This window comes from Palaemon carinicauda, chromosome 33 (assembly GCF_036898095.1).
Source record: "Palaemon carinicauda isolate YSFRI2023 chromosome 33, ASM3689809v2, whole genome shotgun sequence".
NCBI classification, from domain to species: domain Eukaryota; kingdom Metazoa; phylum Arthropoda; class Malacostraca; order Decapoda; family Palaemonidae; genus Palaemon; species Palaemon carinicauda.
In genome coordinates, this window is record NC_090757.1 from 12,817,294 (window position 1) to 12,840,029 (window position 22,736).

General features: G+C 41.8%; 1 protein-coding gene across 1 annotated transcript in view; it reads left to right on the forward strand.

Annotated features, from left to right (window-relative positions):
• The window catches only part of IleRS-m (Isoleucyl-tRNA synthetase, mitochondrial), a 223,961-nt gene that overhangs the window by 124,687 nt on the left and 76,538 nt on the right, over positions 1-22,736 (forward strand). The window contains exons 9-10 of the mRNA XM_068356756.1: positions 1,683-1,837; positions 10,546-10,706. Of these exons, the coding sequence (XP_068212857.1) occupies positions 1,683-1,837; positions 10,546-10,706 (316 nt within the window). The remainder of the gene's footprint in view (positions 1-1,682; positions 1,838-10,545; positions 10,707-22,736) is intronic.

The window sequence follows — 22,736 nt, forward strand, 5'->3', positions numbered from 1 at the left end:
TAAAATTTTAGTCTTTTAAAATCTTATGGGTTAAGGTTGATCAAACTGAGATTTTGGAGAAGAAGCAATACAAACATTAAGGAAGGCTCATTGAAATAGTAGCCAATAACCTGGGCTGATAAGAACTCTTAGCCCCAGAGTTCTTAATCATGTGAGATGGGACTATCATCTTAATGAAAACTTCAGGTCCTGTATTGAGACCAAAACATAACCACTTGAATTGATAAATCCATTCATGAAAGAAAGGTATTTCCTCAAGTTGAGATGAATAGGAATGTAAAAACATACATATGAAGTTGAGATGAATAGGAATGTAAAAACATACATGTGAGAGGTATATTTAAAACATCAAATCTTTTTACTTTATTGCCTCCATAACTGTCAATGGAGTTTCTATGGTAAATCTTGTGAGAACTAACTTGTTAAGGGTTGAGACTTCTAGAATGAGTCTTCAACCCCTTGAAGCTTTAAGAACAAGGAATAATTTGTTGGAAAACCCAGAGCAGGGTTTCAGACCTCTTTTATCACATTTTTTTCTAGAAAGTTCACAATTTCTAGTTGCAAAATCCAAGTCTTTCCTGTATTAGCTAGATAACTTGGATACTGAAGTGGCTCTTTAGAACAGGGAGTATTTGAGGTTAGTGGAATCTGATAACCTTCTTTGACAAGGGCTAGCACTTACAGCCCGGGACGAAGGGTATCATAAATGGGGAAAAGTCTCCCTCCTACTGGAATTTGCAAGGAAGAACCATCAGAGCATTCTCCAGTAATATCTTTGAATATGATTAGCAATTATTCTAGAATTTCTATTTGAGATTTTCTACCACTGATATAAAAGTAATTTCTCGGCACCAATTCTAAGGAGATTGGAGCTGTAGGCTTAAAGGTGGAAACTTGGTATTTCAATAAAAAGATCTCATAGCATCAGTTTGAGTCTTGGTATCCACTGAAACAATTACTTTATCAATTCTGTCTAAATCTAAAATAGGACTCAAAATATGGGAAGAAATTGAAGAATATTTCTGCACCTCAGACTGTCCCTTTTCTTGTTCACAAAACACACCAAGGCTCCTACAGTATGCCTGCACTCAAAAGGGACAATAGAACACAGGCAGGTCTGTGTGAGCTGGGTAGCCGGTATTACCCCCTACGCCTCCCCCGCTAACTAGCAGTCTTATGGCTAGTTTCCAGTTTTGATGAAAGTATGTTCCGTATAAAGAGCTCAAGGTTTATTTCATTAGGAAAAATACAAGTTACTTTAAAATTTGTCATGTTTTGACATTCACTGGACTTTATTGGGGTGGTGTTAAATCATGATGACTACTGCACTAGGTAAGTATTGAAATAAGGAATTTTATAAAAAATGTTTTATATTACATGTTTAAGGAAAGAGTAAAGAGAAAGAATATCCATGAATAAAATGGTACTACTGTTTATATAAATTACCTTCTAGTACTAGTTTTTAAGCTCATCATTGTAGCTGAAATTTTCCTTTCCATATAGTAGACTGAAAAGTAGTCAGATATGAAATGGTACTATAAATCAATAACCTTTTACTAAGAATTTGCAAGCACATCTATGTATGTGAAATTTGTCTTTATGTTTTTTCCCTGTAATTTTGGAAAAAGATGAAAAATTTATGCATTAGTTTTTGTTTGGTTAAGTTACTATCTATTTTACAGGCAGAGAAGATGGTCGTGGGGGACCTTCTATTATACTGAATCAAGGAACTTTCATTCATTCGTATCCATATGACTGGCGTACAAAGAAACCTGTCATTATCCGTGCATCAAAACAGTGGTTTATTGATACAGACCAGCTAAAAGATAAGGCATTGGTGAGATTATATTTTCATTTTGTTTCAAAAATATTGACAATTTTTATTTAAAACAACAGTTGTAATATTTTGTGTACCTTCATGGTGTCATCTTGGTTAGGAGTACTGTGCAGCACCACATTCTTAATCCCAAATTTTTTCCCCTTTTTATATATCCGACTGTGCAATAATGCTTCCGTTTATGGGTTTAATTCATTGTGGGAGCGAGCTCGTAACCTAAAATTCTTTAATTATTTCTATTAATCTCCCCTGATGTTCATATGGTTTCTTCTCCAGAAGCTCGGCTTAATCGACTTTTACCCATAACATTTTTAAAATTTAAACTTTATCCATTTTCTTCCCTTCAGTAAACACATGCACCTAGTAAAGGAATCAGTATTTTAGTAGTACAGTAATTGACACTCTCCATTCTCTTTGTCTCCTCAGTTTCTTTAGTCGCACTAGCAAGACCTCGCTCGCAACCTAAAATTCTCGTACAGTATTCTGAAACAATTTTTTTCCCATAAGAAATAAAGGAATTGACTCGATGCATTCTACCGGTCCATAAATACACATATACAGTACAATCATAAAGGTTTGTAATGGAATTTAGTGAACAAATTATAACCCTTAACCTCAGAAATTAATACAAATTAATCATTCACAATAAAAAAAGAAATATTGACAAATTAAGTCACACTTTACCTTTGAGTAGTCATGGTTTGCATGAAGAAGACAAGAGAGGTGGGGAAGGTGGTTATTTCTTTGAAAGGGAATCTCCTCCATGAGCATTTTTGTTAAAATATTAGTTCTTTTTCTGGAATGACACTCTCCTTGTGTAATTAAATCACTTAATTTAAACTTTATGGATACTTTATATGTTTTTTTCACACATTCAATTTTGATAAGGAAACCATCCAGAAAAAGACTCCTTTTGCCTTTTCTCTAAAATGTCCTAAAAATGGTGTAAAAGCCACATGAACACTACGTGTGTGGCATATGGGCACCGTTTGATTGATCCTTATGCTAGTCTCATTTGTACTTGGTCTCAAAAAATCCTCTAAAGAAGGAAAATTTTTGCTGCTGACCGATATAGTGTTTGTAAAAAGATTTTAATTTTTATGCTCAAATTCAGTGTTACTTTTAAACCAAGTTACTACTGTATATTACAATTGAAATAATGTAATACTATTTAGTGCTGTATATACCAATGATAATAACAATATTACAATTATGATATTGAGATATTACCGCTAGAGAGTTATGAAGTCTTTTGACTGGCCAAATAATACTACATTAGATCCTTCTCTCTGGTTACAGTTCATTTTACCTTTGCCTACACACACACACACACACCGAATGGTCTGGCCTAATCTTTACATATTCTCATCTGTCCTCATACACCTTACAACACTGAGATTACCAAACAATTCTTCTTCACCCAAGAGGTTACTCCATTGTAATTGATCAGCAGTCACTTTAATTTTGGTAAGGGTAGAAGAGAGACTTTAGCTATGGTAAGCAGCTCTTCTAGGAGAAGGATACTCCAAAATGAAACCATTGTTCCCTAGTCTTGGGTAGTGCCATAACCTCTGTACCATGGTCTTCCACTGTCTTGGGTTAGACTTCTCTAGTCTGAGGGTACATTTGGGCACACTATTCTATCTTATATCTTTTCTTTTTGTTTTATTAAAGTTTTAAGAGTTTATATAGGAGATATTTATTTTAATGTTGTTACTCTTTTTAAGATATTTTATTTTTCCATGTTTTCTTTCCTCACTGGGCTATTTTCCCTGTTGGAGCCCCTAGGCTTATAGCATCCTACTTTTTCAACTAGGGTTGCAGCTTAGCAAGTAATGATAATAATAATAATAATGGTAATGATAATGATGATGATGATGATGATGATAGAAAAAAAAAATTTACAAGTTTTCTGCTAACACAATCAAATTATCGTATCCAGTGATAAATCCATTCCATAGACATAGAGATTTTAATACTAGAAAAACAGAATTTAAATGATAAAACTTCTTATTTCTATGCTCACCTAATGTTCATAGTCCTGTTTCTCCAGAAATTTGGATTAATCAACTCTTTTCCATAAAATTTTAAAATGTTAAAATTTCCCTTAACTTCAGTAAATACATTCCCTTAACAAAGTAATGCCAGACAGCAATACATTGGATCCTTCTCTCTGGTTACGGTTCATTTTCCCTTTGCCTACTCACACACACCGAATAGTCTGGCCTATTCTTTACATATTCTCCTATGTCCTCTTACACCTGACAACACTGAGATTACCAAACATTTCTTCTTCACCGAAGGGGTTACTGCACTGTGATTGTTCAGTGGCTACGTTCCTCTTTGTAAGGGTAGAAGGGACTCTAGCTCTGGTAAGCAGCTCTTCTAGGAGAAGGACACTCCAAAATCAAACCATTGTTCTCTAGTCTTGGGTAGTGCCATAACCTCTGTACCATGGTATTCCACTGTCTTGGGTTAGAGTTGTTTTGCTTGAGGGTACACTCGGACACTTTATTCTATCTTATTTCTCTACCTCTTGTTTTGTTAAAGTTTATATGAGATATTTATTTTAATGTTTCTGTTCTTAAAATATTTTATTTTACCCTTTTTCCTTTCCTCTGGGCTATTTTCCCTGTTGGATGCTTATAGCATTCTGCTTTTCCAACTAGGGTTGTAGCTTAGCAATTAATAATAATAATAATAATAATAATAATAATAATGTGGTAAGAACCCCAGAACTGCTGTGCCAGATACCCTTTGCTTCTTCAATTTCCTAATCAAAATTATCCTTATCTCTTAATACCATGAGTCAGTGAGGAGGAGGATGGCCATGTATATGAACATCTATATAAATATGTACAGTAATCCCTCACACATCGCGGAGACCAGAACCGACCGCGATAGGTGAAAAACCACGAAGTAGGTTCCCTCCCTATTTTTGGAATACGAATATTTTTTTGTGTACATGTACATGTATATACAGTATAGTAACAATAAGTGTATATTAACCCTATAAATGCATATGTTATCATTGGAACATTAAAGAATTGTGTAAATAAATATTGATAATATAAATTATATACAGTACATAGAATAAAGTACTGTACTGTATAAATACTATAATATAAATACAATATTTAATACATTATGTATACTGTATGTATATTTACATTTATACATAAATAATGTATAAGTAATATAAATAGAGTCCAAGTGTACATGTACATACATATGTAGATATAAATAGTATATGTGTATATACTGTAGATATGTTTTTAGAACTCTTGTATTCTTATAACAAGATACGTAACTCACCTTCAACAATGACGTTGGTCTTGATAAATGACGATGATCCTGATAAATGTTGTTGAAACACCTGTGCAGTATGATAGATGTGAAGAAAATGAAGATGATTTACTGCACAGGTTAATGAGAGCTTTACTGCTCCTCAGGTGACACCTCATCGTAAGTTGATAGAGGCGGTGGATCGTCAACGACAGCTTCTGATAGAGCTGGAGAAACTGCAGGAGGCGGCGTAGTGGCTCAGTGGGAAGCCAGGGAGGCAGAAGGAGGAATATCTGATGCTTCTGCAGAGGGTTTTCAGTGCACTAGGAACATTGTGATGGGAAGTTGTTGACGTTGTTTTTTTCATCTGAGCAAAGATGCTCTTGTACAACGCCATTACACCGTCAATACGGTTACTAAATTCGATGGCTCTGACCATATTATTGTCGATTTTCTGCGCCCTTTGTTGCAGAACCCGTGCCATGTTGCAGAGCTCTTCCAGGTTGTCCAAGGTAAGGCCACGTTCTTCAGCTTCGTTGTCGTCACCAACGCAGGCTGCCTCTTCTTCTTCCTCACTAGCTGATCTTGTCTCTTCGACAAGGTCCTCGTCGGTTAAGGGCTCCAAAGGGGACTCAATCAATGAGTTGACGTCTTCCGTCGTCATGTCAGAGAAACCTTTGTTGGCTACATGCCAGCCTCACAGCCTTATCTACGGCGGAGCGGTGAACTTCGTTTGGCATAAATCGCTCATAGTCATGAACAACGTCTGGCTACAATTTTCTCCAACTTGCATTCAGTGTTTGTTCTTTCATCTCATTAAGAGCTTTCTGAATGTTGGCCAGGCATGTTGCAATGTTATATTCCCGCTGATATCTCTTGAGGCTGAAGTCCTTGTCACCTTCGTCGATGGAGGAGATGAGGCCCTCCATCGTGGACCTCGTGTAGAGGGCCTTGAAGGCCCAAATGACCCCCTGATCCATTGGTTGTGTGAGGGAAGTGGTGTTGGAGGGCAGGAACTCCACTTGGACCCTGTCATAATGGAGATCCGTTGCATGTCCTCCTGCACAGTCCATCAAGAGGAGGACCTTAAAGGGCAGCCCCTTCTCCGCGAGGTACAGCTTCACCTGCGGGATAAAGCAGTTCACGAACCAGTCAAGTGTAAGGGCTTTGGTTATCCATGCCTTTTTATTACGCATCCAGTTGACGGACAGCAAAGCTTTGTTTTTGTTTTTCAAAGCCCAAGGATATAATGACTTGTAAATTAAGCCGGGCTCGAGCATGAAGCCCCCGGCATTCCCACACATGAGAGTAACGCGATCTTTGTGAGCCTTGAGCCCTGGCTTCTTTACTTCGTCCTTGTAAAGGAACGTCTGAGATGGCATCCTCTTCCAGAAGAGGCCAGTCTCATCCATATTGAACACCTGCTCCGGGAGATAGCCACCTTCTTTATTTAATTTCGGGAACTCGTCCTCGACATAACGAAGAGCTGCCTCTTGGTTTGCCGAGGCGGCCTCCCCATACAAAGGAACGCTGCGAAGGTCAAACCTCCTCAGGAATTTCTTGAACCAGCCCTTGCTGGCAACAAAACCACGTTTTTCTCGTGGGGCAGGATCATCTTAATTGTCTTTGTTCGATTTTCCTTCAGGAACGAGGAAATCATAAAGAGTTTTGGCTTTGGTTCGAATCATGTTGGTATCGAGACTAACCTTCTTTTCCCGACAGTCCGATATCCACATTGATAACGCATTCTCCATTTGCGCAATTGTCTTATTAGGAGAAGTCACAATGCGCTTAGTGTCCTTGGAGAATGTTATGGAGTCAGTTTTAGATATTTTCATTTCATCTTTTTTTTATATAGCGAACCGTCAATTCATTCACTCCTTAAGCATGTCCAATAATTTCACTTTCTCATTCACTGTCATCATTTTTCTCTTCTTCTTGGGTTCACTAGAGGATGTAGAGGGTAGGAGCCATTTTCAAGGGCATCACAAGCACTATTTTACACTAAAAAAACAAAAGAAAACAGCTAAAAGTTCCATACGGCAAGACTAAGCAACAGAAGCGAAGCGAGAGAGAACAATGAATGCGGTCTCCCTTCGCCAGCCGCGCGGCAGGGAAAGATGCTGGGTAAAGCGTCTCGGCCAATCAGCTTGCGAGATTCTGGAGCCGAGATGGCCAGCGAGTCAGAGGGGTGGATTTTGAGTTGCGCGGCGCCATCTCTGTGTTGATACCTGATGTTCTACTGTACTCTCCATGCCTTCTGCTAGTGCCTGCGTAACTTTCACACCATTTTTTTCTAATTTTTTATAAATATTTTTGAAAATCCGCGATGCACTGAGGCTACGAAACTTAAGCCGTGAAATGGCGAGGGATTACTGAATAAGAAAGAACATGTATAGAAATAAGAAATTTTATTATTAATATTCTGTTTATTTCTGTGAACCTCCCCTGATGTTCATATTGTTAATTCCCACACATTGGTGGGGGGACACAATTGAAGGAAAGATGGGGATAATTTTAAAAATGAGTAATGTACCAGGGTTGAGGATTATTAACCTTTTCTAGATAACTTCCAACAATCATTTCAAATAGGTTTGCAATATGGGACTTCAGATTGTTTACTAAAGAAATTTAAAATACTGCACTATACATTGTCTATATGTTACTTTTTGATCTAGCTTATACTTCTAATTGATTCTGAATTTAATATTAAATACAACTCTATATATTCCCTCACCAATTCAATAGCAGAAGTTGATTTATCCTTGGGGGAATAGTTATGAGACCGAGTGTCTTGTTCTAATATGGCTTGAGGTTTGAAAGACCCTCATTTTCAAGCAGCCTAGTGGGACATATTTTTCTAAGGAGACCATAGTTCCTAGAAGCTTCATTCACATTGGCACTGACATGGTCTTGAATTTTTATGGACTTCTGTAGAAAAAGGAGAAAGGAACTGATCCTCTTCTCCGAAGGGAAAGCTTGATAAGGAATTGTTGCTGCTATCATTCCCAAATATAGAATCTTCTAAGTCACAGCCTGGAGAAGCTTCTTGAAATTGACTTTGACCCACAACCGATCCTATGACCTGAGGAACTAAATTTGGTGAACTTGAATTCTCCTCAATGAATTACTTGTCCAGGTACAAAAGAACTCTTTGTCCTAGAAACCTTAACCATTATCAGATGGGTGCCATCATTCTGGTGAACACCTGAGCCCAAAAGATAGGCACATGATCTATTGACAAAGGTATTTACTTGACTCTAAATGAAACGGAATGTGGAAATATGCATCCGAGAGGTCTATTGCTCACATTCAGTCTTTTTGTTTGATCGGTCTTAGAACTGTTGAGGGTGTTTCCATCAAGAACTATGTGAGAACTGTGAACTTGTTGAGTGCTTAGACATCTAGGGTCTCACACCTGAGGTTTTTTGGCACTATGACTAACCTGTTTTAAAACCCCGGGGAAGGATTTATGATTTCTTTCACATCCTTCTCTATAAGTTTCACAATATCTAGCTGTAACATCTGAACTTTTGCTGTATAGGTACAATAACTCAGATACAGAACTGTTTTCTTGATTAGGGAGGGTTAGAAGTTAAAGGAATTTGGAACTCTTCTAAACCCACACCCAATACCCGTGAGTTGGTCTCCAGAGTTTCCCAAACAGGCAAGAAGTGGGACAGTCTTACCCTACTCTCACTTTTGTAGCTTATTTTGAGGATTGGGTTGCAAATTGTATAGAGCCAGTGTCATGGCGACATATTGTCAGGCAAAAAAAAAAAAAAATAGGTAAGAAATCTCTGTATTTGTATTCTCCATTCTCAGGAGTGTGCTCTCTTTAGAAATCTTCACATACAATATGGAAGCTCACATATTGATTCTCAGGTATTGAGGCCAGGTCTTTGGTGCAAAAGACTCCTCTGCTCATTTTATATCAGGTACAGTTTTGTAGACCCACAAGTCATTTGTAACTCTAGGTTTTTTAACCTGTGGTTATTGCTCATGCAATGTGTAACCTTCATAACTGTAGCCTCTTGTCTAATGAACAAAGATGGCATTAGTCTTGGAAAGATAGATGAGTGACTAGCGCTGCTTATCCTTTTTCCTTCTGGGGTAGCAGCCATGCTTAGTAAATGCATGACTGACAAGTATGCATGTACTGTACTTAAGTTACATGGCAGTGCATCTTTTCCTTTAGATATGGCAGTGCCTCTTTTCCTTTAGGCTTAGCCTTTAAATTGTGGATCACTCCATCCTTCCTTAACAAGGAGAAAAGGAGGTGAAAAATATTTCTCCCAACACCATGCCAACCTGACATGTAATGGATTGTACAGTAATACCCTCCCCTATATCATTAATTGGTCCTGACACAGGTTAATTTTTAACATTGGTCAGATTTTCATCTTATAAAGTGACTTGCTCCCTGTACATGTATTGAACATGAAAGATTACTTACAACCTACTATCATTTTGTAAAAACCAGTTACCTATATTGATAAGATTCCATGTGCAGTACAGTATTGTACAGTACATCGCTTCAAAATTATTGTACAGTACACATCGAAGCCGACATGAATTAGGCAAACCGGCTTAAATTGAATTTTATTTTTATATTTAATACAAGAATGAGCGATGTTAAGTTGGAACTGCCAAAGAAGGGTATTACTGCAACTCCCTTCAGCATTCTGTCCTTTTTGTGAAGGGAAAAAAGTTCTTTATTTTTTCTAGTGGGTTTTCTCTCCTAAAACTAGTACTGAACTGGATCCTTCCTACATCAACATGCCATATGTGTAGCTGATTAGAAGATTATTGTAGTCATCTTTCCTAGCTCTGCTCTAGGGTCAGAAAAAATGACATTTGCAGAAGGGAATGAACCTAAGCCTGTTTGTTCATAGAGACTACCTTCCACCTGCGAGTGAGTTTCCCAGTCAAAAGGATGAAAGGTTTGTATTTGCATAGAACAGATTTGCAGATTTGAAAATTGATTTGTATTTTTCCTAGCTATACAAACCTGAGTTCTCTAAGAAAACTTTCATTCTCAACCACTCATTTATTGTCCTATGGCCTAATGGAAAAGTGAATAGCATTTGCCAACAAGCATCACCTTGTTACAAATCTTCAACTGCTTACAGATCTACCAGATATATGCCCTAATTTGAAGGACTCGGATTTTTATAGTTAATAAAATCACACCTCTTCCTCCTTTATAGGTGTTTTAGCTTGGGTAAATAAAAGGCTTCCATTTTTGAAGTATAGGCCTAAACACTTGTTTCAGATTTTCAGCATAGTGTTACACTTACCTGTAGTTTGAATTCATTCAGATTTGAAATATGAGTTAGCTCAAAAGAAACAAAATAATTTTATCACATTGCTTAAAGTCACTATCCCTAATAAACTAGATTTTATTTGGTTGAATGTCACAGAATGCCTTGAAAGAAGTTCAGATATACCCAACTGACATTCAGTCAGGAATGGAAGGAATGCTGAGGAGAAGGCCTTACTGGTGCATATCAAGGCAACGCATATGGGGATGTCCTATTCCTGTCTTCTACGATGTCACAACAAATCAGCCAGTTACAAGCAGGTAAATATATTTTCAGGGATTTTCCAAAAGTCAATTAAAGTTCAGATTTCATAGGTGTTAATTACTGTAATGTAGTCTTGTATAGCAATATTTTCAAGTCAATTTTTAACAAATGCTTTGTATACTACTGTAGTTTGTGAAAACGGTAAAATGAATTGGAGTTTGTTACATGTGAAATGGGGATTGAAAGATATTTTTTGTATTGGTTATGAATTGTTTTATTATAATATTCTCAGACTTTTTTTTCCTATGGGGCGTACAAACCCTCGTCCTTTAATTAGACCATACTTTGGCGCAAGTTGGAATTGGTTGTTGAAATTGATAATGAGCAGTTATCCAGCTGGAATGGCTGCGAGGCAAAGTGCCCCCCTCCCTTCAATCCGTTCTCTCTTCACTTTTGTTTCAACTGTTGTGCTATTCACACATGATCACATTTGTTTTCAAACTTAAACTCTTTCTCTTAAAGTGTTTGGTTGTTCACAGTATAGAATGGAAACAGGAAATTCATGTGTGTCGGGTGAAGGGTGGACGGTACAATAACTTCATGGTATCTTCCTGTGTTTAGTGTCATTCGTGGCCTCCGATGCAATGGCAGGTGTATGTTCTGAAGAGGAAGAAGCGAGCTAGGTGTTTGTTGGGGTCAGACTGGGCAATGCCCAAGAAGACACTGGCGAAGGCTGCTGCCGGCTCTTCGGGAAGTGTACTTGCTGAAGATGTCCACTTGCTTGCACCCATAGATTTATCTCTGGGGAGTACACCGCAGGGGTCAAGATAGCATGGTTCAACATCAGCTTCCTTTTTAGGCTGGTTTGCTGGGAACTCCCTGATCCATTGGGCTGTTGCCTCCAAGTGCTCTGACATTTCGAAGGGAACAGCAGCCAAACCCTTGGGTTCAGGATTGAGGAAGGGCACAGCGCCGTCTCTGAGACCCCTTTCTGCTGCGCCTGTGACCTCTTCTTGAAAAGAGCCTGTACATGCAACAAACTTTTCAACTACCACAATCAAGTCCATCTAGGAAAGGTATTGGTGGGAAGAAGGGAGGGAGAGGGAGATGCTGAGACAAGTGTTTCCCCTCTCCCACTGCTGAGAGTAGGGGGTTGTATATCTCACTATTGGGCAACGTGGCAAAGACACAGGGCCAAGTCTTGGGTTGTGAGTGTCCTTTGAGACAGTAACATGCTTCCCTTTTTGGACCCTCCCAACATCAGTGAAAGCCCTGGTAGAGATGGACGCGATGTTGGAGAAGAACATGATCAAAGTTGTTCAAGATGGCTTACCGGGCTTCTACAGTCGCTTTTTTTCTGGTAGAGACGGTGATTGGAGTTTGGAGACCGGTCATTGATGTGTTTCCGCTGAACAAGTTCTGAATGGAAACAGTGCAATCTGTACTGTCTTCCATCAGAGAGGTAGACTTCATGCTTTCGGTAGATCTAAAGGATGTGTACTTTCAAGTGCCTGTTCATCAGACCTCTTGAAAGTATATCTGCTTCTCCCTTTATGATACTGTGTACCAGTTTAAGACTCTTTGTTTCGAACTGTGTATGGCTCCCAGAGTGTTCACTCAGGTGTTCACCATGGTAGCTGCATGCCCCAACTCATGATGGATACATCTCCTGATGTATAGTATCTGGACAGTTAGTTGATCCTGGCCTCTTTAGAGAGGCATTTGCTTCAGGACTAGGACTGTCTTCGTGCATTTGGCCACGATCTTATGATTGTGGTAAACTGGGAGAAGTCAAATTTCATTCCCTAGCAGAGGTTGAAGTACCTGGGCATGTTGATAGATTTGGCAGCAGTGAGAATGTTTCCCAAGGAAGATTGCATCGTCAAGCTCGGTGATTTGTGAACATGGTCATTGTAAGGCAAAAGACTGAGTAAACTTGTGAACCATGCCCAAGTCTAAATCCCTTTTAAAAGCCCGCTTGAAAGATTTTGTCAAAGCAGATTTTTGGGCTCAGGCCATGTCGTCGTGATGGAAGTTCCTTCAAAGGTAGCTTCCTAGGTATATTTGACTACAGTGATATATCTCAGAGAATTTACCAAAGGTATCCAGAATTCTAACTCCTGGAGCGAATATCCCTTAAAATATTACAAAGCGATATCGCGTAATATCAGAGGACGTATTCTTGACACGTCTCATGGCTATCTACATCCCCAATAGAGCTTTCACTACGAGGGAAAAGAGAGGCAAGAATAAGGTGAGTCGTTCTAGAGACATCGCTCTCGACGAGTCACTACTGTTCCGCAAATAGTGCGCCTGTCTGCCATCCGAGGCGCCACCGTCATTCTTTCGCTTGTAGCTTCGATAGACCGGTGTTTTTCCCAGTTCTCTCGTGCTATTTTGGAGTTTTTTTGAGTTATGATGTCTTCCCCAGCCTCATCAGCTTCTGGAAAGTTAAGTGATATCTTTATCTTGTGTAAATGTAAGCTCTTGCCAGTTTTGCTTTTCGATTGAGATCGTAATTAACGTATCAAGAGCTGTTGCCAGCCGGATGGCGTCAGTGATGCGGTCGTTCTTCTGTTCATTTAGTTAGCCAGAACGACCCTTTCCCGGCATTTATACGCTTTAATAACTTTAGTTATTTAGATATTTAGTTAGGGATTCTTATATTATGTCTTTGTTGTCGTGAATTTGGCTATTCTGAAGGAGCCTCACGAGTGCTAGGCTTCCTAGCCTAGGCACCATCACACTTCATGCATGATATAACCTTCCTGGTAAAGTTGTATTAAAGCACAGGCAATATTTTACACTTGTATCTCTTCCAAGATAGTATACAGAGAGTTTCGGTGATCGATTCTCAATGCTCCTAGGCAACTAGCCTAGGGGCTTTAGTATACTTTCATACATGTCTCCATTGCTCTTGTATTGCCTTTTAAGGGGAGACTGACCCCTTCTATACCTTTTAAGTCGATACCAATCTCCTAGGAGATTTAAGAGCAATCCCCTTCCCTCTGATTAGCCTAGGCTATTCTCAGTTTTCTTTGCTGTGAACAGAGTTCTGGCAAAGTTTTACTGAGACGTTCCGTTTTCTTTCTCCTAACCACTGAGTCGGTTTTGAGTTTAGGACGGGACATCAGAGTATCAGTCTGTGTTAGGCATCTCCCTGTCTTGGTGAAATGATTTCCCAGGTCAGGTTGAGCTGCTCTTTCAGGAGGCTAGACCTCTTAGGCCATACTTGGGAGTTTTGTATGACAATTCCCCCTTCCCTGGCCTAGCAGACAGTCCTGTGCTGGTAGACCCTAGACCGAAGAAAGGATTTCTTCATTGCCCAGGGTCTCTGGTACGAGATTCTGCTCTCCTGCGAGTCGGGGTCCTATGGACACCCTCTCCCTTGACTAACCCAACCTGGGGAAATGACTGAGGTTACTTTACGAGACCAGAATCCTTTAGGTTGGGTAGTGCCTTCGGACATTACCTTACCTATAGGACAACTACCCCCTCCCCGCTATCCCTTTCGTGTTGAATGATCCAACACCCTCCTGGCCATCGTTCTACATTGACCCTAGGGTTCTTGTAGGACTGTCCTGAGGCTCCCCGTCTGCCGCTGGCTAGGCCGGCTGCCGGCGGGTATCCTCATATTCTTTAGAGTGTTCATCGGTCCTCCCTTGGACTTCCTTCCATTATCCCTCATGACTGGGATATGGTTGGGTGGAAGCCCGAATTTAATTCCCCCTTCCACTTGAACCCTCCTTCTGGATACAGGTCGGCAAGACTGAACCCTTGCCTTCCACAATCCTTTCTTTCTCTCGTACTTTCATACTGGGCCAAAGACATTGGACATTCGGGTACCAACTGCCGGCTGCTGAGTTACCGGCCGGCAGCTGGCCACCCATTCCTGGTCCTCTGCCGCCGACTGCCTTGGGTCCCCTTGATGGAAGGATCCTCGGCTGCCGGCCGGCAGAGCCACCGCCGGCCGGCAGTCGGCAGATCCTTGAGACCGCCGGCGGCTGGCAGAGCCGTTGCCGGCCGGCAGAGCTGCCGCCGCCGGAAGAGACCGCCGGCAGCCGGCAGAGCCGCCGCCGCCGGCAGAGCCGCCGCCGCCGGCAGAACCGCCGGCGGCCGATGTATCCCTCATAAGTTGAGGCATGCAGCTACCATGGTGAACACCTGAGTGAACACTCTGGGAGCCATACACAGTTCGAAACAAAGAGTCTTAAACTGGTACACAGTATCATAAAGGGAGAAGCAGAGATACTTTCAAGAGGTCTTATGAACAGACACTTGAAAGTACACATCCTTTAGATCTACCAAAAGCATGAAGTCTACCTCACTGATGGAAGACAGTACAGATTGCACCGTTTCCATTCAGAACTTGTTCAGCGGAAACACATCAATGACCGGTCTCCAAACTCCAATCACCGTCTCTACCAGAAAAAAGGCGACTGTAGAAGCCCGGTAAGCCATCTTGAAGACAATACTTGCCTTCAATAGCCAAGCATAGGCCCGGCAGATGCCGGTAGGCCCGGCAGGTGCCGGCAGGCCTGACAAGTCTGACAACTTGTTGCCAAACAGTCAGTGCTGTAGCCCAAAGTTTTTCCAACCTACAAGGTGCTTTATGGGCAGCCTATTGTGAGACCATCACATATAAGAGAGTGATTCTCTCTTCCTTTAATGGTTATGATCCATTATTGTTCTTAATCACCATTATTGAAACTGGGAGATTGTGTTAAGATACACTTATATCATAGGATATCATCTTCCCCTAAAGATTCTTAAGAATTCTGCTTTCAATATTGGAGGAGGTCATAGCAATTGGCTGGACAGGAAACACATGTAGGTGTCTTTCTTATCTCTAGCTTACCCTATCCAAGCTAATATAACATATTATGTATGTTGAAATTTGAGAATTTCACCGAATACTAATAGACTTTTCCTTTCTTTACAGGAGGAGCATCCCGAGTGCGGGAATAGTTTTTGCCGGGTCCGCAGTAAGACCTTTTGCGGCCACGACATGTGCAGGGCCCATGCTCGCTGCGCCGTCACCAAGGGGGCTCTCCAGTATTGGGACCTGCAGGTATGTACCATTTGTACCAACCTAGTAAAAGAGGCTTTTGATGACCAAAAGTCCACTGAGTCAAGGGACGCAGCAAGGGAGAAGCTGTGTAAATGGGTCAGGGGTTTCCAGAAGAATACTTCTGGCCCATACCCTCCTAACGAAAGGATGAGGGCGTTTCTTTTCCCTAGGGCATCTTCGGATGCGGTCATTCCCAAGGCTCAACCTGAGATTCCCCTGGTTCAGATTCTTGTAGAATCTGAAGTTTTGGATGCCTTGGAGAGCCTCCAACTTGAGGACAACATGTCAGTTGTCTCAGAGGTGACTGAGAACAATCTCCTGGTGGAGGAGTTGGATCAGACGGATGAAGTTCCACCTGAACCACAATCTGAGAAAGCCGATACAATTTTGGTGTCATCGGCCATAGGGAATGAGTCGGTGCCTTCTACTTCCTCCACTGCGCCCCAACTGGATTCGATTACGAGTACTTTGCACTCATTGCTGACCATGGTGCAAGACATGCAACAGAAATCGACCGAGAAGGAGGCCTCTTTTCGGATCGAAATACATCAACTGGTTGCGGCACGTTTGGCTCCGAAGAAGCTAAATGTTAAGGATCTCCCTGCCTTCTCTGACGTTAACCCTTGGAGGTACGCAGAGCACATGCCCATGTCGGGCGGGAAGATCTTCCTCTCGGATAGACTGGGTACTGTCCCAGTAGAGGAAATTTAATTCTGGCCCAGCAAAGGGGCCTACCTGGTTTGCTACGTCCGTCTTTGGACGGAACCCGCATCCAAAGAGGAGACAGAGCCCAAGGAATCGATTGTCCTTGAACTCTCTAAGGCTCAGGCCTTATTTACCACCACCTTAAAGGAGAGGGCCTATACTAGCTCTAAGGTGCCGGCTCTCAGCAAGAAGCACCCGTCCTTCATTGCTGATCCTCAACCTGCCTTTCCCTTTATGGATAAAGGGTTCAAGGAAGCCTTGAAGGCAATCGAGGGAGGGAAACCGTGCCCTACACTGGAAGAGTGTAGACCCTTCTCCCTAGCCTTCCCATCAGACGATGCGGACTGGAAGGATATCCACAACACCTTCACAGTTGGGAAGCTGGAGGCAGATATTGCTGGACGACAGTTTGGCGAAGACCTCCCCAAGCTGTCGGACTTTCTCCTGCGTAGAGAGCAGGAGACAAAAGAACGCTTAGCCACTTCCTTGTCTCTACAGACTGGCCTGAAGACAATGGCAAGCATCCCAGATAAACCGAACATGTACATGGTCTTCTCCAAAGCCCATCTGGCGACGGTGACTAAAGACCTGTACAACTTTATTAAAGCCAGAAGGGCTTGCAGAGAGTTCGTGTTCACCTCGGCTGCGGTGAGGCACGAACCAAGGAAGCTGATAGCTTCCAACATCTGGGGAAAAGACCTCTTCCCAAGTGAAGTGGTCAAAGAGGTCGTGGACAAAGCCGCCACTGAAAACAGGAACCTCCTTTCCAAGTGGGGCTTGTCCACCAAAAGGAAATCTTCAGCTGACGAGGGTCCCCAGCCGAAGAATAAATCAAAGCGACCTAGAGTGCCCTCTCGGCCTAAGCAACAACAGCAGCTTCCCGTGGCCATGGTGCCCCAGACGGTGGCACAACCACCCACCACCTTTCAACTGGTGCCCCAAACCCTGGCGACTCAGTCACCAGTGTTCACCCCAGTATTTGAAAGGCAGTCTACGACCTTTCGGCCGAAGTCTTGAGGATCCTTTCGAGGCTCCTCCAGATGCCCCTCCAGAGGTAAGGGCAACAGGGGTGGACGTGGCCAAGGAGGTAAATCCTCCTCCCAGCACTCAAAGTGAGATGCTACCAGTAGGAGGGAGACTCTTCTACTTCCGGGATCGTTGGACCTTCGATCGCTGGGCCCTCCGCCTAATCAAGAACGGATTAGGGTGGAGTTGGAGCTCAACTCTACCAACCTTCCCTCAATTCTTCCAACACTCAACCCCCATATTGGAAGAATATATTCAGGAACTCTTGAATAAAAGAGTTGTTCGGAAGACGAAGTCTGTCAGATTCCTAGGAATGCTATTTTGTGTTCCGAAGAAGGATTCGGAAAAGCTCAGAGTGATTCTGGACTTGTCACCACTCAACAAGTTCATAGTGAACTACAAGTTCAAAATGCTGACGCTTCAACACATCAGGACCCTGTTGCCCAAACGGGCATACACAGTCTCCATAGACATGACGGATGCGTACTGGCACGTTCCGATCAGCCGTCAAGTTTCCCCCTACCTGGGATTCAAACTACAAAGAAGACAGTATGTCTTCAGAGCCATGCCCTTCGGACTAAACATAGCTCCAAGGGTATTCACCAAGCTTGCGAATGCAGTCATTCATCAACTACGCCTAAAAGGAATCCAGGTGGTAGCCTACCTGGATGACTGGCAGGTGTGGGCAGCATCCGAAGAAGAATGCAGGCAAGCCTCCATGGAAGTGATCCAGTTCCTGGAACACTTGGGATTCAAGATCAATCGGGAAAAATCCCGACTGTCTCCAGCTCAGAAGTTTCAGTGGCTGGGCGTCCACTGGAACTTGCAGTCGCACTGCCTTTCTATTCCATCACAGAAACGGAAAGAGATAGCGGGATCTGTCAGAAGCCTTCTCCGATCCGCAAGGATATCAAGAAGGCAACAGGAGAGAGTGTTGGGGTCTCTCCAGTTCGCCTCAGTGACAGATCCAGTATTGAGAGCACAATTAAAAGATGCATCAGGAATCTGGAGAAAATATGCATCAAATGCTCGAAGAGATCTAAAAAGACCAACACCAAATCGTCTGCGATCCCTACTCAAGCCATGGTCGGAGGCCAAGAACCTAAAGAACAAGGTTCCCTTACAACCACCTCCACCGTCAGTCACCGTTCACACGGATGCCTCGAAAGAAGGGTGGGGAGGTCACTCTCACCACCGGAAAGTCCAAGGAACCTGGTCTCCCCTCTTCAAAACCTTCCACATAAACTTCTTGGAAGCCATGGCAGTTTTTCTTTCCCTAAAGAAACTGAAACTCCGCTGCTCAATCCACATTCGTCTGGTTCTAGACAGCGAAGTCATAATAAGATGCCTAAATCGACAGGGCTCGAGATCGCCTCACATAAATCAAGTGATACTAGCCATCCTCCGCTTAGCGGAGAAGAAGAGATGGCACCTGTCAGCAGTCCACCTTCAAGGGTTCCGCAATGTGACAGCGGACGCTCTATCCAGAACCAAACCGATAGAGTCAGAATGGTCCCTAGACACAAGATCGTTCTCCTTCATCTTACGCAAAGTCCCAGGACTGCAGATAGACCTCTTCGCAACGAGCGACAACAAGAAGCTACCCCGGTATGTAACCCCATACAAGGATCCTCTAGCGGAAGCAATGGATGCAATGTCATAGATTAGAACAGATGGTCCAAGATCTACCTATTCCCTCCAACCAACCTTCTGCTGACAGTCCTCGACAAGCTGAGATCCTTTCAGGGGACGGCAGCAATAGTGGCCCACAAGTGGCCCAACAGCGTTTGGTTCCCCTTGGTAACGGAACTACGCCTGAAACTGATCCCGTTGCCGAACCCAGTTCTGACTCAGCAAGTGCTGAAATTGACTGTCTCAGCTTCATCAGTGAAAACCCAGAACCTTCATCTCACGATTTTCTCGCCTTAGTGGTCAAGAAACTGTTTGGTATTTCTAGGGACAGTATCAACTTCCTAGAAGAATACTGTACAAGTCAAAGTCAACGTCAACAAGAAGACAATATGAGTCTTCCTGGAAAAAATGGGTGGCCTTTGTCAAGGCGAAGAAACCTAAGGAAATTTCTACGGACTTCTGTTTGTCCTTCTTCATCCATCTTCATGAACAAGGTTTAGCAGCCAATACGATTACTACATGTAAATCCGCCCTGGCCAGACCAATACTTTATGCCTTCCAGGTAGACTTTTCTAACAAAATCTTCAACAAGATCCCTAAAGCCTGCGCAAAACTTCGGCCCGCAGCTCCTCCTAAGCCCATTTCATGGTATTTGGACAAAATTCTTCATTTAGCATCAACCCTGAATAATGAGGATTGCTCGCTGAAAGACTTGACTCAGAAGGTGATATTCTTATTTGCACTAGCCTCGGGAGCCAGAGTTAGCGAAATAGTGGCCCTCTCGAGGGATGATGGCCACATTCAGTTCACAGACAATGGAGATCTGAACCTCTTTCCGGACCCGACGTTTCTCGCCAAGAACGAGCAGCCCACTAAAAGGTGGGGTCCCTGCAGAATCTGCCCTCTGAAGGAAGAAGCATCCCTCTGCCCAGTGGAATGCCTAAAGGTCTATCTTCATAGAACTTCAGACTTTAAGGGAGGTCAGCTTTTCAGGGGAGAGACTTCCGGTTCAACATTATCCTTGAAACAGATTAGGGCGAAAATCACCTACTTCATTCGCAGAGCGGATCCAGACAGTACAACCGCAGGTCATGATCCGAGAAAGGTTGCCTCGTCTCTGAATTTCTTCCAAACGATGTCGTTTGAAAGTCTTCGTGCTTATACTGGATGGAAGTCCTCGGGGGTCTTCTTCAAGCACTACGCGAAGCAATTACAAGAAATTAAGTTTCATGTGGTGGCGGCGCGCAGTGTGATAAAACCCCCTGCTTGATTACTGCAAGGAACAGTGCACTATTAGGGACTTATAGTGAAGGGTGTACACGATAGACTCGTAAGACATATCGTGTTGAGTTTTGTGTTTAAGTGATAACACTATAAACTGTTCTCCCTACACAGTTGACATTAAGCATAATAAACTGACACAAGTGCCAGGCATTCTTATATGCACAGTGTTTTTAGTAACAACAGATTGAAAGCGAAACTGTATGTTTCCCTTGATTGGCTAATGTTTTCCTTTTCAGGCAAACCCCTTTTTATCCTGTTATTACTGTTTATGCTTGTATGTAGAATTATTCAACATACATTGTAATTGTTTACAACCATGATTTTTATTTTGTAATAAACAATTGAACGAATATTTGCGTCTCTTTCGCCCCAAATATATTTATTTAAATATTTATTTAAATGCATAAGTCAGAGCATCCTCGACTCTTGTGATATTTAAGTCAATACCAGAACTAAGATTCATGGTGTTTCAGGCAAACAGGTAAGATCTTGTTGTACTAGACTGTTCATTTTACTGTTTAAAAGTGTTCCTACACATATATAAACCTGTCCGTTGCTTCACGACAGACCCTGGAGCTACAGTAATCTGCCCAAGCCAATTCCATCCTAGTACAGACTATGCTTTACGTATATGTTGACACTAATATACAAACTGTTTGCTAGATTGTTCCCTGAACTCACAATCCGCGGGTTTTTTCCTCGAGTCTACCCAGACTCTTCCTTGTAGGGGGCAGGAAGCACTGACATATTTTATGATCAGCTGATCGATGTATAACGGTAAGATCAAGTGTCTCTAGGTCTAAAGACCAACGAGGAAAGATTTAGCTCGAGATGAACGGCACTATTGGAAATCCACAGATACATTAATGCTCTGGTACACTTCCATCACGACGACATGGCCTGACCCCAAAAAACGGATTTTGAGCGTAGCGAAAAATCTATTTTTAGGTGAGGTAGCCATGTCGTCTTGATGGACCCACCCTCTTTTGGGACAAAAGGATAATGAATCCCTCCCTATAGTACTGTATCTGCAACACCTACAAAGCTACAAAGAATGACGGTGGCTCCTCGGGTGGCAGACAGGCGCACTATTTGCGGAACAGTAGTGACTCGTCGAGAGCGATGTCTCTGGAACGACTCACCTTATTTTGGCCTCTCTTTCCCCTCGTAGTGAAAGCTCTATTGGGGGTGTAGATAGCCATGAGACGTGTCAAGAATACGTCCTCTGATATTATGCGATATCCCTTTGTAAAATTTTAAGGTATATTCGCTCCAGGAGTTAGAATTCTGGATACCTTTGGTAAATTCTCTGGGATATATCACTGTAGTCAAATATACCTAGGAAGCTACCTTTGAAGGAACTTCCATCAGGACGACATGGCTGCCTCACCCAAAAATAGATTTTTCGCTTCGCTCAAAATCCATTTTGTATAACTATTGATGGCTTAAGCTTATCTTTAATGAGGTGGACCAGAAGGGAGGCCAAGAAGTCTGGGGTTATCTGAAATGGAGACCTATCCTTCTGGAAGACCATCCATGCCTTCCACACTAATTATTATTGTCTAGTGGATAGATCAGTCATGTAAACCATAGAACAAGACTTCTGTCAATTTGTTCAACAAAATAGAATTTACAAAATTAAAGAATCGAAACAAATATAGCCAATGGTTTCTCCACGGCAATCATCAGAACAGAAAGTTAAAAGGACGAAAGTAATTTTTTGTAATATTGGGTATTGGTCATACGAAATTGACCCATGGATTTTTAATGTGCATACCCCATGAAGCACTTCCCAGGTGCAGTGAGTGTAATACTATTTTAAATATACAATATATTTTTTGAAATGGTAAAGTTTTTTAGATGATAAAAATTTATCTGATATTTTATTGGATTCTGAGAGTTTCTGTTTTTAAGATTTTAATGTTTTTAAAAGGAATAGGTTTTATAGATAATATCTAATTGTATATTTATCACAATTTTTGTATTTAAATTTATATTTTTGTCAGATATTTACTATGTTTCTTTTTTTATTTTTTAGATTTAATATTTTTCCTTGCTGAATTTATTTGGACTAGCTTTGTAAGAGTCGAGCTTTGCTTCTTTGGGGTGGTAAATCTCCTTTTGATAATTAATCATATCCTGTGCTATGGCAGTCAATGAAATCCTGTCCATAACTTTGTTTTTAATCTATACAATGACTGTATACATGTACTGTATTATGCCATTTGGGTCATGGAAACAAACCTGATAAGACAGTGATGATTGTATGCAACCCAGTTCACATCTAGACCATCATTATCCTTGCTTATACTTTTTTCACATTTGTTACCTAGTTAGATAAAAGATGACCTTTATGTTATGATTCTAT